This window comes from Mytilus edulis, unplaced genomic scaffold (assembly GCF_963676685.1).
Source record: "Mytilus edulis unplaced genomic scaffold, xbMytEdul2.2 SCAFFOLD_188, whole genome shotgun sequence".
In the NCBI taxonomy this organism is placed as follows: domain Eukaryota; kingdom Metazoa; phylum Mollusca; class Bivalvia; order Mytilida; family Mytilidae; genus Mytilus; species Mytilus edulis.
In genome coordinates, this window is record NW_027267561.1 from 33,247 (window position 1) to 47,409 (window position 14,163).

Genomic DNA, 14,163 nt, shown 5'->3' on the forward strand with positions numbered 1-14,163 from the left:
GTGAGAAATGAAAATTTAACACAAAAGTCAATTTTGTGCCACAAGAGTCAATTTTGTGTCACAAAAGTCAATTTTGTCTTCACAGAATTCACAAAATTGTATTTTGTGTGACAGAATTCAATTTTGTCATGACAAAAATGAATTTTGTCATGACAAAAATGACTTTTGTAATGACAAAATTCATTTTTGTCGACAAAATTCATTTTTGTCATGACAAAAGTCATTTTTGTGTCACAAAATTCATTTTTGTCATGACAAAATTGACTTCTGTCACACAAAATTCAATTTTGTGTTTATTTTTGTGTGGACAAAATTGACTTTTGTGACACAGAAGTGAATTTTGTAATGACAAAATTCATTTTTGTCGACAAAATTCATTTTTGTCATGACAAAAGTCATTTTTGTAATGACAAAAGTCATTTTTGTTGTGACAAAATTTAATTTTGTGTTTATTTTTGAGTTTTGTTAAACAGAAGTGAAAATTTAACAAAGAAGTCTATTTTGTGTTACAAAACTCAATTTTGTATCACAAAACTCAATTTTGTATCACAAAACTCAATTTTGTATGCAAATGAATTCTCTCATCACGAAGAAGTAAGAAGGCCTCTCATTGGATATAGTAACCGCGGGTCTCGCAGGTTCAAGGATACATCATATGGATTATGCGCTATTCTGCAAAAGACTGAAAAGTAAGTATAGATACCTTATTAAGTATGTAATATAGCAAATATAGGACATTTTGTACAATATTGTTTATTCTAATATGACGTCCTTCTTTGGCTAACACTGTGTAATGTATATATAAATAGGATACATCCGACGTCAGTTGTTTTATACGAATTTCGCGAAATCGCACATGTTTTCTATTTGTCAGGATTTAAAGGAAAGAACAAAAAAAACTTGTTTGAAACACAGTCGCTTGAATTTAAGTGATATATGTATGGCAAAAATACTGTTATATGTAATATTATACATATAACAGTATTTTTTTCCATACATGTATCACTAAAATTCAAGCGATTGTGTTTCAAGCGAGTTTTTGTTCTTTCCTTTAAATCCCGACAAATAGAAAACATGTGCGATTTCGCGAAATTTGTCTATTTTAACCACACGCATTGTTATCGAGAAGCAAGCTTATTTCACCATTTCCAGTTTTCAGACGTGAAATAATATTTTACAATTTTAACCTACTTTTCCTTGTTCCCAAAACTACCCAAACTTCATCCCCACGGTTCATGTTCAAAGGGGACTGTTCAATATTCATCATCAGAGGGATTGGCTGGTGCATTCAATATTTTGTATCATAAAAAAAATGGATGCGAGCATCCATTTGAATTTTAAAAAATTTTCACCGCCCATCTAAACATTTCTGTAAAAAAATTAGTTGCCATTTATTACAAAAAAAATCTATAATTCTAAGCTTGTTTCTCTTTTTTGAAATCATATGTACCTGAGAATCACCAAATAAGCTGGAGGTGGAGTACATGTATACCACCAATTTATGTATGTTATATAGTTATCAAAATCATTTAAAAATATATTTTCGGTATACTTTTTTTTCTATGGACTCTCATTTAAGTCCCACCCTATTCAACATTTTCATAAATGATCTACCTCAAATTTTTAAACAGGATGACTGTGATCCCTTGAAAATAGAAGACAAATATTCGAAGTCTCCTATTTGCTGATGATATTTTGATAATGTCTGAAACTAAAGAGGGTCTTCAGTCAAGTTTAAACCATTTGTCTCAATACTGTGATAAATGGCAGGTAACTGTAAATTGAAAAAAAACTAAAACTATGATTTTAACAGTTTAAGCACAAGTAACAATAGGAAAAATCTTAACCATTCCTTTAATTATAATGGTGATAAATTAGAGCAAATGGAAAAGTTTAAATTTCATGGTAATATTATTAGTCAGAATGGAAATCTTATTCATTCAACACAAGAATTAGCCAAAAAATCTATGAAAGTAATGTATTCTATAAAAACATATTGTAATTCGATTCATCAGACTCCTGTAAATTTGTCAAACCATTTATTTAACTCACTCGTCAGACCTATATTAACTTATAACAGTGAAATATGGTATATGGATGCATACTCATCCTTTTATTAAGCTTCAATTAAAGGAGATAAAAATAACAAAAAAGTAGGTACTCTTAATTTCATTGACAAAAGTCCACCTGATAAAGTACTAAATAAATTTAATAAGTTAACTTTAGGAGCAAAAAAATGCTCTTGAAATATAGCTGCTCGATCTGAATTAGGCAGCTACCCTATTGATTGCTTTATAAAAAGACAAACTCTTCTTTTTCATGATAGACTATTAAGGGAAGAAACTAGTCCCTTACTAAAAGAGACACTAAATTTGGCAAAAACTTTACATAATGCAGGTATTTATTCTTGGTACTCCTATGTAAATCATGTCAGAAGTCAAAATGATTTAGAAATTGTTAACCAAAATAAGGATAAAAAGAATAGGCTAATATACAAACAAAATCTAGAAAACTCCTATGAAAATTTATATAATGATAAAATATTAAATTTACAAAAGAATAGCAAACTCCAACTTTTTAAAAAAATAAAGAAAAGCTATAACTTTGAACCATACCTACTTTCTCAAAACTTTGAATATAGACAACTAATTTCTAAATTTCAAATAAGTGACCACTGCTTATTAATAGAAACTGGAAGATCTATACAGGAAAATTCCCAGAGATTTAAGACTATGTACACATTGTGATGTACTAGATGATGAGTTTCATTTCTTTTTTAAATGTAAAATAAAGGAACATTTAAGAAAAGAATTTTTAAATGAAAATAAATGTAATAACTTAAATGATATAGATAAATTAAAACATATCCTCAATCCTGAAACAAAACAGGACACTTGCAAATTAGGCTCCTTTTTAAAAAATTCACTAACACTGAGGGCAGGGAGTCCTTGATATAATTTGAATCTCTTATATATATATTGATTTAAAAAAAAGACAAATTATAGTTCAAAGTGTCTCCGTTGTTTATTTTCATTGTTTTATGTTAACTGTATATTATGTATAATGTTTTAAGCCATTGGTCCATATGGGCGTAAAGTGCTTTTCAATAAAGAAAATTATAATATAAAAAAAGAAAAAAAAGAAAATTCATTATAGAATGCACCACCAAACTGTTGACAGTCAGAAATGCTCATTTATTGTCCCCTCTAAAAAAAAACAATAGACCACTTTCGAGTTCATCCGTCACCGGAAAAAACTCGTCAATTATACGCGCCTTTATCACCGTCAATTGTGCGTTTAGGGGCGTCGTCACTTCCTTCCAATGTTGAGCGAGTGGTTGGAAAACTATAATTCTATATTGTACGAATTATTCGGCAAATTGAATTCTCAAAATTGACAATCAACACTGCTGTCATTAGGGAATTGTCAGTAAGTACCTACAGAGCAACCATTATTTCTAGTTTATCCTGCACAAAGACGATCACCAAGACGCTTGATGAACGTAAATAGTGCAGGGATACAGGCGAGCCCCTCTATCTGGTAAATGACGTCATAAAGGCGTGCATAATTGACGAGTTTTTGCCGGTGACGGATGAACTCGAAAGTGGTCTATCCTGGAATTCAGTGGATATGATTAGTGACTTATTACATTTATATATAGATGCAGTATAATTTATCAACTCACAAACAAAGGTTTTTTGATTTATCAACCAGAATATAGCCCATCCTACAATATCTGTTTTTATACGCCCGTAAAAACTTTGACCGGATGTATTATGGTATACACATGTCGGTTGTCCGTCCGTCTGTCTGTCCGGCGTAAACATGTCGCACCGTAACTTGAGAACAACTTATCCAAATTTAATGAAACTTAATATAGTTGTTTTTTATGATGGTCAAATGATCTGTATACTTTTTTGTGAAAATTAGATTTAAACTTTTTGATTTACGACACTTTGTAACTGAAACAGGAGTGTGTTGTTTTCACATGTCGCACTGTATCTTAAAAACGATTCTTGATTATGGCTTAAAACTTAAAACACTTCTTAGTTATATTAATCTTAATATCTGTATACTTTTTGTTGATAATTCAAAATTTCATTTTTGAGTTATTGTGTATTTTGTAAAAAAGGGGGAGGTTTTTTTTTACATGTCGCGCCATATCTCAAAATCTATTTATGATTATTGCTACAAACTTTACACACTTCTTTGTTATATTAATCTTAAGATCTGTATACTTTTTGATGATGATTCAAAATTTCATTTTTGAGTGATTGAGTATTTTGTAAAAAAGGGGGAAGTTTATTTTACATGTTGTGCCGTATCTGTAACAATTTATGATTATTACTTTAAACTTTACACACTTCTTTGTTATATTGATCTAAAGATCTGTATACTTTTTGGTGATGATTCAAAATTTTATTTTTGAGTTATTGAGTATTTTGTTAAACAGGGGAGTTTTTTTTACAATTTTGTCGCGCCGTATCTCAAAAATAATTTATGATTATTGCTTAAAACTTTACACACTTCTTTGTTATATTAATCTAAAGATCTGTATACTTTTTGGTTTTGATTCAAAATTTTATTTTAGTGATATTTAGTTTTTTGTAAAAAAAACAAACCAGGGTCTGGGGTTTCCCGCCCTGTCTCAAAAACTATATATGGTTATTGCTTAAAACTTTCTCAGAAACTATTTATGAGTATTGCATATAATTTCGACATAAGACGTCGGGCGTATCATGAGCTCATGGCGCAGCTGTTTATTTCTACTGGGGGACACATAGGTACATTTACAGGGGAGTGAAACAATAGGCTTGCGCGCATCTTTCTTAGTTTAATGCATATGAAATTGGAATAAAAAAATTGTAGAAAGGTACAAACTTGTGACAAAAAAAAATATTGCAGTTTAGACAGTATATATATATGAATCCATCCTAATTTGAAAATGAACTTTAGTTTTAAAAGGGACTACTTAAAATCTATCAGTCTATCTTTGAAAATGACCATTACCTTTTTAAATCAAATGGGAAGCTATATCCATAATTGTACTGTTCTTACAAAGTGCGCAGTTTATTTTCATTAAGATTTTTATGCTCAAATGATATGAACTTAATTATTATGTAAAAAAAAATAGACTTTTCATTTGGAATTAAATTCATATAGTTAACATTAGAAAATGTCTAACTTTTTCAAATTATGTGAGATTTTCATACAACTTGTCTCCTTTTTCAATATTTTTATACTGTTCTTACATCATGTACATATTGGAAAATTTGTTTTTCATTTATATTTATTGGTGTCAAATTTTATCCTTTTAAATCAAAAGAGAAAATGAGAATTTTCAGTTAGGACTAAATTCAGATACTAATAGTCAACTTTGAGAATTTCTGTAACTTCATAAAATGACCTGAGATTTTCATAGAATAAGGCCATTATGTCATGTTTATACTGTTCTTACAATACATGTAAAATCTTAACTCATTTAGAGATATATACTACATGTTGAATAGGCAAATTCTACAATTGTTTTCAGTAAATCATGACTGTCAGTGATAGCAACTGTTATTTTTTTCAAGTCATAAGATTGTTACAGACCTTTACAAGCATACTCCATGCAAATTAGTCCTAAATATTACATTTTGTGATTACTTAACACAAGATTTGAAAATTTGAAGTTAAATGCAAATGGAATTAAACTATTTGATAGGAAACAATTGTTGATAAATAATACTCCAAATTGACAACAACACTTCAAATTAGATACCAAGCTAGGCTTTAGAACAATTTCATGTATCATATAATAGTAAAACGAACTCAATTTACATTGTAAAGAAACTTTAATTTTCTATATTTATCTTATCTATTTAGAACTCTATTGCTAATTTCACTTTTCATTGTTTCTCTCACCATGACGTCAAATTTAATGCACCACTTTGAGTACTTCAGGGATGAATTTCTGTATAAAAATTGTCCTGATGAAGCCTGCCTTGCAGGCGATACATGTAGACCACAGCAAATAAAATTGCAGACCATTTGAAGTGTTGTTGTCAATTTGGAGTATTATTTAAATGTTGCATTCATTTGCATAATTTGACAACCCGGCATATCAAGGTATCCACTTCAGGGACTCTATCGAAATGATTCACACAGGCGTTGGTTCACCTCTTGGAGTTTAGTTGTTGATAAAGTTAATGAAATATTTAATGTTTTATATATATTAAAATGTGAATTGAATATTTTATATATAAATTAATAGAAATAAGGTTGAGTCCCCCATTAACAGTTTGATTTTTCCCAACAAAAAAGCTAGGGTCTGCCCCTGTCACTATTCTTAGTAAAAAATGATTTTGCCCTGCCCAAGTTTGCACATGCCAATCTCGCAGATAAATATTGAACAGTCCCTAAATAAAACCACATTTAAAAGAATGTCTGTTTCCCCTCCCCCGGGTCTACCCTTTGTAAACAGACCAGGAAGGCAGGTTCTTTTTTTTTTTTTTTTTGAACTGGTAGTGATTGTCATAGCATGGTCACATGAATAGACCACTTTCAAGTTCATCCGTCACTGGAAAAAACTCGTCAATTATACGCGCCTTTATCACCGTCATTTTTGCGTTTAGGGGCGTCGTCACTTCCTCCCAATGTTGAGAGAGTGGTTGGAAAACTATAATTCTATATTGTACGAATTATTCGGCAAATTGAATTCTCAAAATTGACAATCAACACTGCTGTCATTAGGGAATTGTCAGTAAGTACCTACAGAGCAACCATTATTTCTAGTTTATCCTGCACAAAGACGATCACTAAGACGCTTGATGAACGTAAATAGTGCAGGGATACAGGCGAGCTCCTCTATCTGGTAAGTGACGTCATAAAGGAGTGCATAATTGACGAGTTTTTGCCGGTGACGGATGAACTCGAAAGTGGTCCATTGTTTGACTTGTCCAGTCCAGGCCACTTATCAGTTGTTTGTGCTCAATTTTATTGTATTTAATTTTATTTAGATTATCAATCCTTCAGCTTTCAAGCACTTTCCAAAAATTGAAACAAATTATTTTCAGGAAAGGGGGGGGGGGAAAGGGAAACAAACATATTTTTAATTTTGGCCTAGCAAGTTTTTAAATATCATATCTTATGAACTTTTAAATTTAATCCAATTCAATTATCGGAAAAGTAATGCCCTTAAATATTGTTACTATGACAGTAAAAATTAATAACAGCTGTGACAACATCTTATAACACATAAGAATTGGTTTATTAATTTAAAACCATCTAAAATATGTATTAAAGATAATTATAAATATTCAATGCATATATTTTATTTTTGTCCTTGAGAGATAATTCCTAGGATATCTGTTAAAGATGTCTAAATTGACCAATAAGGCTAAAAAAAAATTATTATTCATTTCTAGAGACAAATGATACTAATTGATATTTTTCTTCAATTTGAGTAATTTTAAATCTTCTATTAATATCAAACATGCATACCATACTATACTTTTGACAACTATCAAGAACTGATGACCTTTTGCACACAATGTCAAAATTGAGCACAACAACGGATGTTATGATTTTTTTTTATTTACGCAAGAGAACATCGTGAGGATAAGGGGATACAAGTATCTACTAAATTAACACAATCAACTTTGACCACATTTATTTGAAGAACTGGCCCAACTGGAAAAAAGTTTGTTACATTGTCGAGAACTGATAACACTGATAGAGATTACAAAGGACATTTCGTTGAGCCGGCAAATGACGATGGCCTTCTTTAAATAATGGAGTGTATTGCTGCCGAGTAGAGCAAGGCGGAAAAAAAATAATGGTGATTGTTGTAAAAAATAAACAAAAAATAACGAAAACACATGAACTCTTCCTACAGAAGGGACTGATCATTTAACTTTAAAAGGGGGGGGTCATGTTTTTTTTTCTGGCCAAATATTTATTTTTAAGACACGTCACAACAAATTATTTTTTCAAACTTAACAGGGGGGAACTGAACACGAAACATGTGAAATAAAATTGTGAAACGAGAAATAAGATCATAAATATTAAAGCAATAAGTGATAGAAGTTATTATTCAGCCATTATTGGAGATCATGCAGTCATTATCAATGATCATGGATACTTTGAGTCACATTTTAGTGCTGGGCTGACTTATAAATCATTTCTGGCCTACTTTTCAATCAAATGTGTGATATTTTAAGCACGAGAAATTGAAGCTAACTGACACGAAAAATGGGAAATATTTAAGGGGAAACACGAAGCACACACACTGACCCTAACACAAGAAAAGGAGAAATAAAATGTCTAAACACGAAAACACAGTAAATTAAAACAGTTGGAAACCTTGCACGAATATAACCCTTCACCACCCTCTTAACATTATTTTTATGGTATGCATCCTCCCTCAGAATATTTTTTCTTCTTCCTTTGAATATTTTTTTCCCTCAAAATTTAGAATCAATTATATTTTTGTGTTGGCAAACAAATTATAAAAATTAAAAGGCTCTTGAGCAAGTAATCGTCATGGATAATCAGTTGTATAGATTCTGAAATTGTAATTGATAATTTTTAGTAGATTTTCCTATTGAATGCATAAAAAAATGATTTTTTTTTTATTTTCAAAGAAAGCTTTGCCGAACAATTGAGTTGTGATGAATGAGAATAATGATCCTCCACCACCTGCTAACAACAGTGTGTTGTTGCAACAATTTGGACAGGTAAGAATTTAATATATGAATGAAACTGAACACCATGAGACAGAGTAATTTGTTTGTACATTAAAGTCTGCCTAAACCAACAATTTTGATAACTGAAATTCTGTCCAAACTTTCAGGGATCACTTTAGGCTGCCACTTGGCTTCATTGACACAGTAAAATGATAAAGAACGCACTGAAACATTTACTGTGGGCCAGATAGACGCAGTACCGATTCTAAGGGTGCATGGTTTATCAAACAATGCCTTTACATAATTGCTGTTATCCTTGGAATCTTACTTAGAGGCCACCATTACTATGTATCGCATATTTTGTTGTTGTTGAACTGACCCCTTTTGTCGGAGTTATGTGACTAATTGACTATTTCTTATTATTGTACACTAAGGGAACATTTTGTGGATGCAATTCCTCATCGACCACTAATCCGATTTCTTTAAATTTTTCAGGATCGCTAGTTTCCATAAGTACTACATCATACTGCACCTCCATTTTAATATCAACCAATTTTGTTGGAGTTACATGTATGGGACCATACTGTTCTTATCCCCCCCCTGTACATTGACGGGGGCATTAAGCTTTACCCTTGTCTTTATGTACATGTATATATGAAAAATAGTTGGGTCCTGTTCTATAACTAATGTTTGCCTCAACCAAGGCAAATGATTTAAAACTTATACACAAATGTTTATTACGTACTACAATGTACACAATACAGATCAGGTTCAAATTTAGGTACTGTCACTTTTGCCGTTCTTGAGTTGTGCCCCTTTTTACCTGAGAAAAGATAGTATATGAAATGCTAAGTACCATAAAACACAGATCTTGTTCCTATTTGGGTGGCGTCACTTTCACTGTTCCTGAGTAATTCTCCTTTTCCATTTTGTTCTTGTCCCGATTATGCATGATTCAATCCATTTTGCCCGCATGGACATCCAAGTCCTTTAATACACATTCTTCATTTATTTATTTTCCCCGAGTTGTAGTTTGAATATCCTATAAATGAACAGGAAATGGTTTGGGACATAAATTGAATCATTTTAAGTGAATGGTGCAGAAGCTTAGCAAAGAGGCAAAGATCTATATTTATAGAGTTTCGTATGCACCCCCACCCCCCGTAAGATGACAGGGGCATTAAGATTTACCCTTGTCCATCTGTATGTCCATCTGTCTGTCCTTCCGGCATATTCCCTATTAATTTATTAGTTTAAATTTTACTAATTAAATATTTAATGTTCTATCTATCCTTTTTCTGCCAGTTCCTGCAGACTATTCAACCATTGCTTGCCACTCAATCTTCATCAGCATCAGATGCTTTGTCAATACAGTCTGAAGTAACTCAACCAGAGAGACAGTCACAGATTGCATCACAGACTGAGAGCTCAAAGCAGTCACATCCAAGGCAGATCTTTTCCCCAAGCCGTTTACGTATACCATCGGCAAGGATGGTAAGATAATTGCTTATTTTATGCCGCCTTTTATTGCCCCGTCTTGATGGGTTGATGTAAGTTTTACCTTCTGTTCTGTCTGTAGGTGCTAATGTATGTCCTGCATATTTTCCTCAGCTAATACTTTGGAATTTTCCATGTCCATGAGAATGGTTTGAAATTTGATGTTTAGCATGAGTTGTACTCTATTTTCCAGACATTTTTAGCTCGCCTTCCTCAAAGGTAGGGTGAGCTTTTGCAATCACCTTGCATCCAATAGTTTGCATGATTGTTTCTTAGAGTATTCTGCACAAAATGATTGTTAAGATTTTCAGAAAGATCGGTTGACAGATGTTGGAGTTATGGCCCCTGAAACATGTAGGTTAAGGTAATTAGTTGAGGGATTCAGGTTCCTAGGCGCCTCTAGTTTATATAATTTCATTGAATTTCAGTGTTACATTTTTGTGAACTAAAACGTAAGAACTGTCCATGGGAATGATTAAAAAACGTGCATACAGCGTCAGCATGAGGGTTTGTAATGTGTGTTTTTGCAACTTTCATTAAGGTGGAATGTCAATATCCTGTTCACCAAACTTTTTTTAGGCGTTGACATTCATGTTCTTTGGACAAATCAAAAAAATTTGTTTTTTTAAATTTTATCTTAATTCTTAAACTTCATCAACAGCTAGTATGTTTTCACGTCTGTCTGTCCATCAGTCACCGCAAATCAGTTTTCCACACTTTTTTAAATCGTGCTTGAAGATATTGATTTGATATTTGGTATATAGTTTAATAAACATGACCAGTTACAGATCAAGTTCAAATTTGGTTTATGTAGGATGATTTTTTGTTGTTGTGGTCCTACTAATAAGGACTTCCACAAAAATAATCAGTTTTCTATACTTTTCAGCGTCAGGTTTATAGTTTTATTATGACTAGTTACAGATCAGTTTTGAATTATGTCCTGGTCTGATGATTTTTGGTGAAGTTATGGTCTTTGGACTTAGAGAATTTATTAATTACACAAATACTGTAAACCAGGTTATTTTCTTGCTGTCTTTTTCTTGCGATTTAATTACCAACTAAATCCACATCGACTGTTTTAAAATTACCATTTTACAATTATAAAGTGAAAAAAGTTAAATACAAAAGCATGTTGTGTCATATTTTCCTGACAATTAATATCTACCTTGAACTTTCTTAGTACATTTTAAGTTCTATTACATCAATGATTTATAATATTTGCATATGCTAGTTCTATAATTGACGCCCGTCCCCTTTTACGGCTTTCATTATACATGAACCTTAGGAATGTTAGCATGTTAACTTTATGAGTATAGTTTTTAGATATGCAATTAGTGTCATTGAGCCAATTCACGTGCAGGCTTGTTAAAACAGTTACACAATTATATGAAAGAAATGACTTGATCAAAAGAGCATCTAATGCTGTAGGTGTTGTGTTTTGTTGTTAAGGTGGTACCTAACACTACAGGGAGATAACTCTGTAAAATCGGCTAAACATTTTAATTATGTTGTGTTGTAAAAGGAATATTAGGCTTTTCCGATTGATCAAAATTGGTGTTTGTCAAATTGCTATATAACCAGTGTAATTTTTCTGACAAAACGGTTGGTTCAATTTTTTTATATTTTCATATTTTAGTTAAAGTGTCACAGAAAATACTTTGACAAAATTTTATGAAAATTAAATGAGCCAAATTTATTGTAGTGAAAGTGTTGGGTGCCACCTCAATCAGTAGACTATTTGATACGTGACAAGAAACCACTGCAGATTAACGGATTGGGGTGTGTCATGATTACATAACATTTACTGTTTTAGTGTTTATTGAGCCAATTAGTCATGTCAATTGATGTTTTAATATTTTAACAAACTTACAAATGATAAACAGTCTGTAATTTCACTTTGTCTTTTTATGAATAATTACAGATAATGTTTCAATTGGGTTCTAGTCTTATGATTTGTAGGTCCTTGGACTTAGAAAAAAGCCCAAACTATCTGTTTTCAGAACTTCTTTTTCATGTAGCTTAAAAATATTGATTTGATATACAGATTTTTGACGAGTCATGTGTTAGTCCGAGTCCATACTTGTCTTTACTGTTCAGGGTTCAACCTGTGTGGTCTTATCAACAAGCTGCACCCATTGAAGCCAGTAGGGTTCCATGTATTGTTTGCAATATATTAAGAATGCTTGATGAATGTTTGTTTTCAGAATTCTAGTGCTACATTGTCCCTTTTGAGGGCAGAGTCAAGCAATTCTGAAGATGACTTTAATCAGCAATCAAGTATGGTGAGTATGGTAATGGTAAGTTGAGTATTTATTTGTAAGTTACATTAATTATTATATTATTTCAAGGGAAATCATGTGTAAAAAAACAACAAAATTGTGGCAGGAGACATGTCTTAAGTATTAATAATGGTTACAGTCTCTGTTCACCTGGCCTTTACATGATCTAGTTATTACCATATATACTATAAAAAAAAATCTCATGGCAGGCAGTGTTTTGCAAAAGAGGACAGCTATACTGTAAATTTGTATATATTTTTATTGATGTCATAAATAAGTTGGCATGATAATACAAATTTTCATTTGAAATATTTTTAAACAGCCTGTTCTTAGACGTCCCAAGCGCACAAGGGCAGTGGCGGTTGAAGTAAAGGGAAAGAGGAGGGGACGAGTTATCACAAAAGACGTTGTAATACTGCCTCACACAACATCATCACATCTTGACACCTACACTATGCCTACGTCAAACATGATAACAGAGTTGGCAAAGAGGAACATGGTGGGAAAAATTACATTTTCTTCTGTTGACAAAGAAGATGCTGTAAGGAGTGAAATAAATTCCCTTTTTGGGGATTTCAGTTTCGCATATCTGCAGGTATTGATTGATCTTAGGTGCTGCTTGGTTTGATTGTTAATTAGTTAGACCAGGCATTGTAAGACACAAAAAAAAGAAAACAAACATTTTATGTTGTTTTGGCTGATAAAATTGACTTCAGTTGGGTGGCATTAAAGGGAAACTTCACGTTTTTTCACTTATCATCTTATGTTCATAATTCCATAAAAAAAACATATTCACCAAGTTTTATTTTGAATTAAAACTAATAAAGAAGAAAATGGGGAATTATTAATTTTATTCCTTCAAACTTCCTGACTAATTTGACGTAGTTGAAGTCTTTTTGCATGCTGGGAGTGAAATAAATCTCATTTGAGTCTTGTTCGTTAGCCATATATATGATAAGGGCATTTAAAGTGCATCAACGACTTTTAGTGTAGCTATCAACCAACTAAAAACAAGTGATAGCCATACAACTTTTAAAATGAGATTGTAGGATTTATATGCGGATTTTTTATATGAAATTTAGTAATAAAAGTTAATCATACAATAGAACATTTTTATGATGTTTTTACTACAAATATTTTAAACAAACAAATGAAACTGACATGATCATGCAATAGTGTATTAAAAATACATGCTTGATTCTGACAATGGGTATTAGGGCTATTCCATTTAAACATACATCAACCCCCAGGAAGGCACTATGACAATAGGGCAGCCACCCAGAGAAGCATTTTTACAAATTTTGAAGGATTGTCCTCATCAAAACTTTGAAAAGGGCACCCACCACTAGAAGTGGTTTCAAAATGCCTTCCTGGGGGTTGATCTATGTTTAAATGGAATAGCCCTTATTATGTGACACTTTGTGAATGTTGAATGCGTGGTTAAACTCGAGATAATTACTGTGCCTATCCAATAAGCTTTGTGGTAGTAAACTACCTATTGCCTGACCAGTATAAAAATTGTCAATACAATTTGTCCATTTAAATTGTACAACAGGTATTGTGAGAGCTATTATCAACAGGTGGTCATTTAACTACCTGTAGATTTACCTGGTTTGTTTTTGACAGAGCTAATTTAAATGAATTTAAATGAATGATACATGTAGCTAGCTTGCTTTCCTCATGTTTAATGTCCTGAATGAACTATTCTATTTAGGTAT

General features: G+C 31.9%; 1 protein-coding gene across 3 annotated transcripts in view; it reads left to right on the plus strand.

Moving 5' to 3' along the window:
* Positions 1–449: 449 nt before the first annotated feature.
* The window catches only part of LOC139505641 (uncharacterized), a gene marked incomplete at its 3' end in the record, with an annotated part of 32,448 nt that continues 18,734 nt past the window's right edge, over positions 450–14,163 (plus strand). The window contains 5 exon segments of one of the 3 annotated variants that reach the window (XM_071295127.1): positions 450–689; positions 8,628–8,720; positions 9,975–10,163; positions 12,371–12,463; positions 12,768–13,040. In XM_071295127.1, coding sequence (XP_071151228.1) covers positions 8,655–8,720; positions 9,975–10,163; positions 12,371–12,463; positions 12,768–13,040 — 621 coding nt within the window. 3 annotated transcript variants of the gene reach the window in all.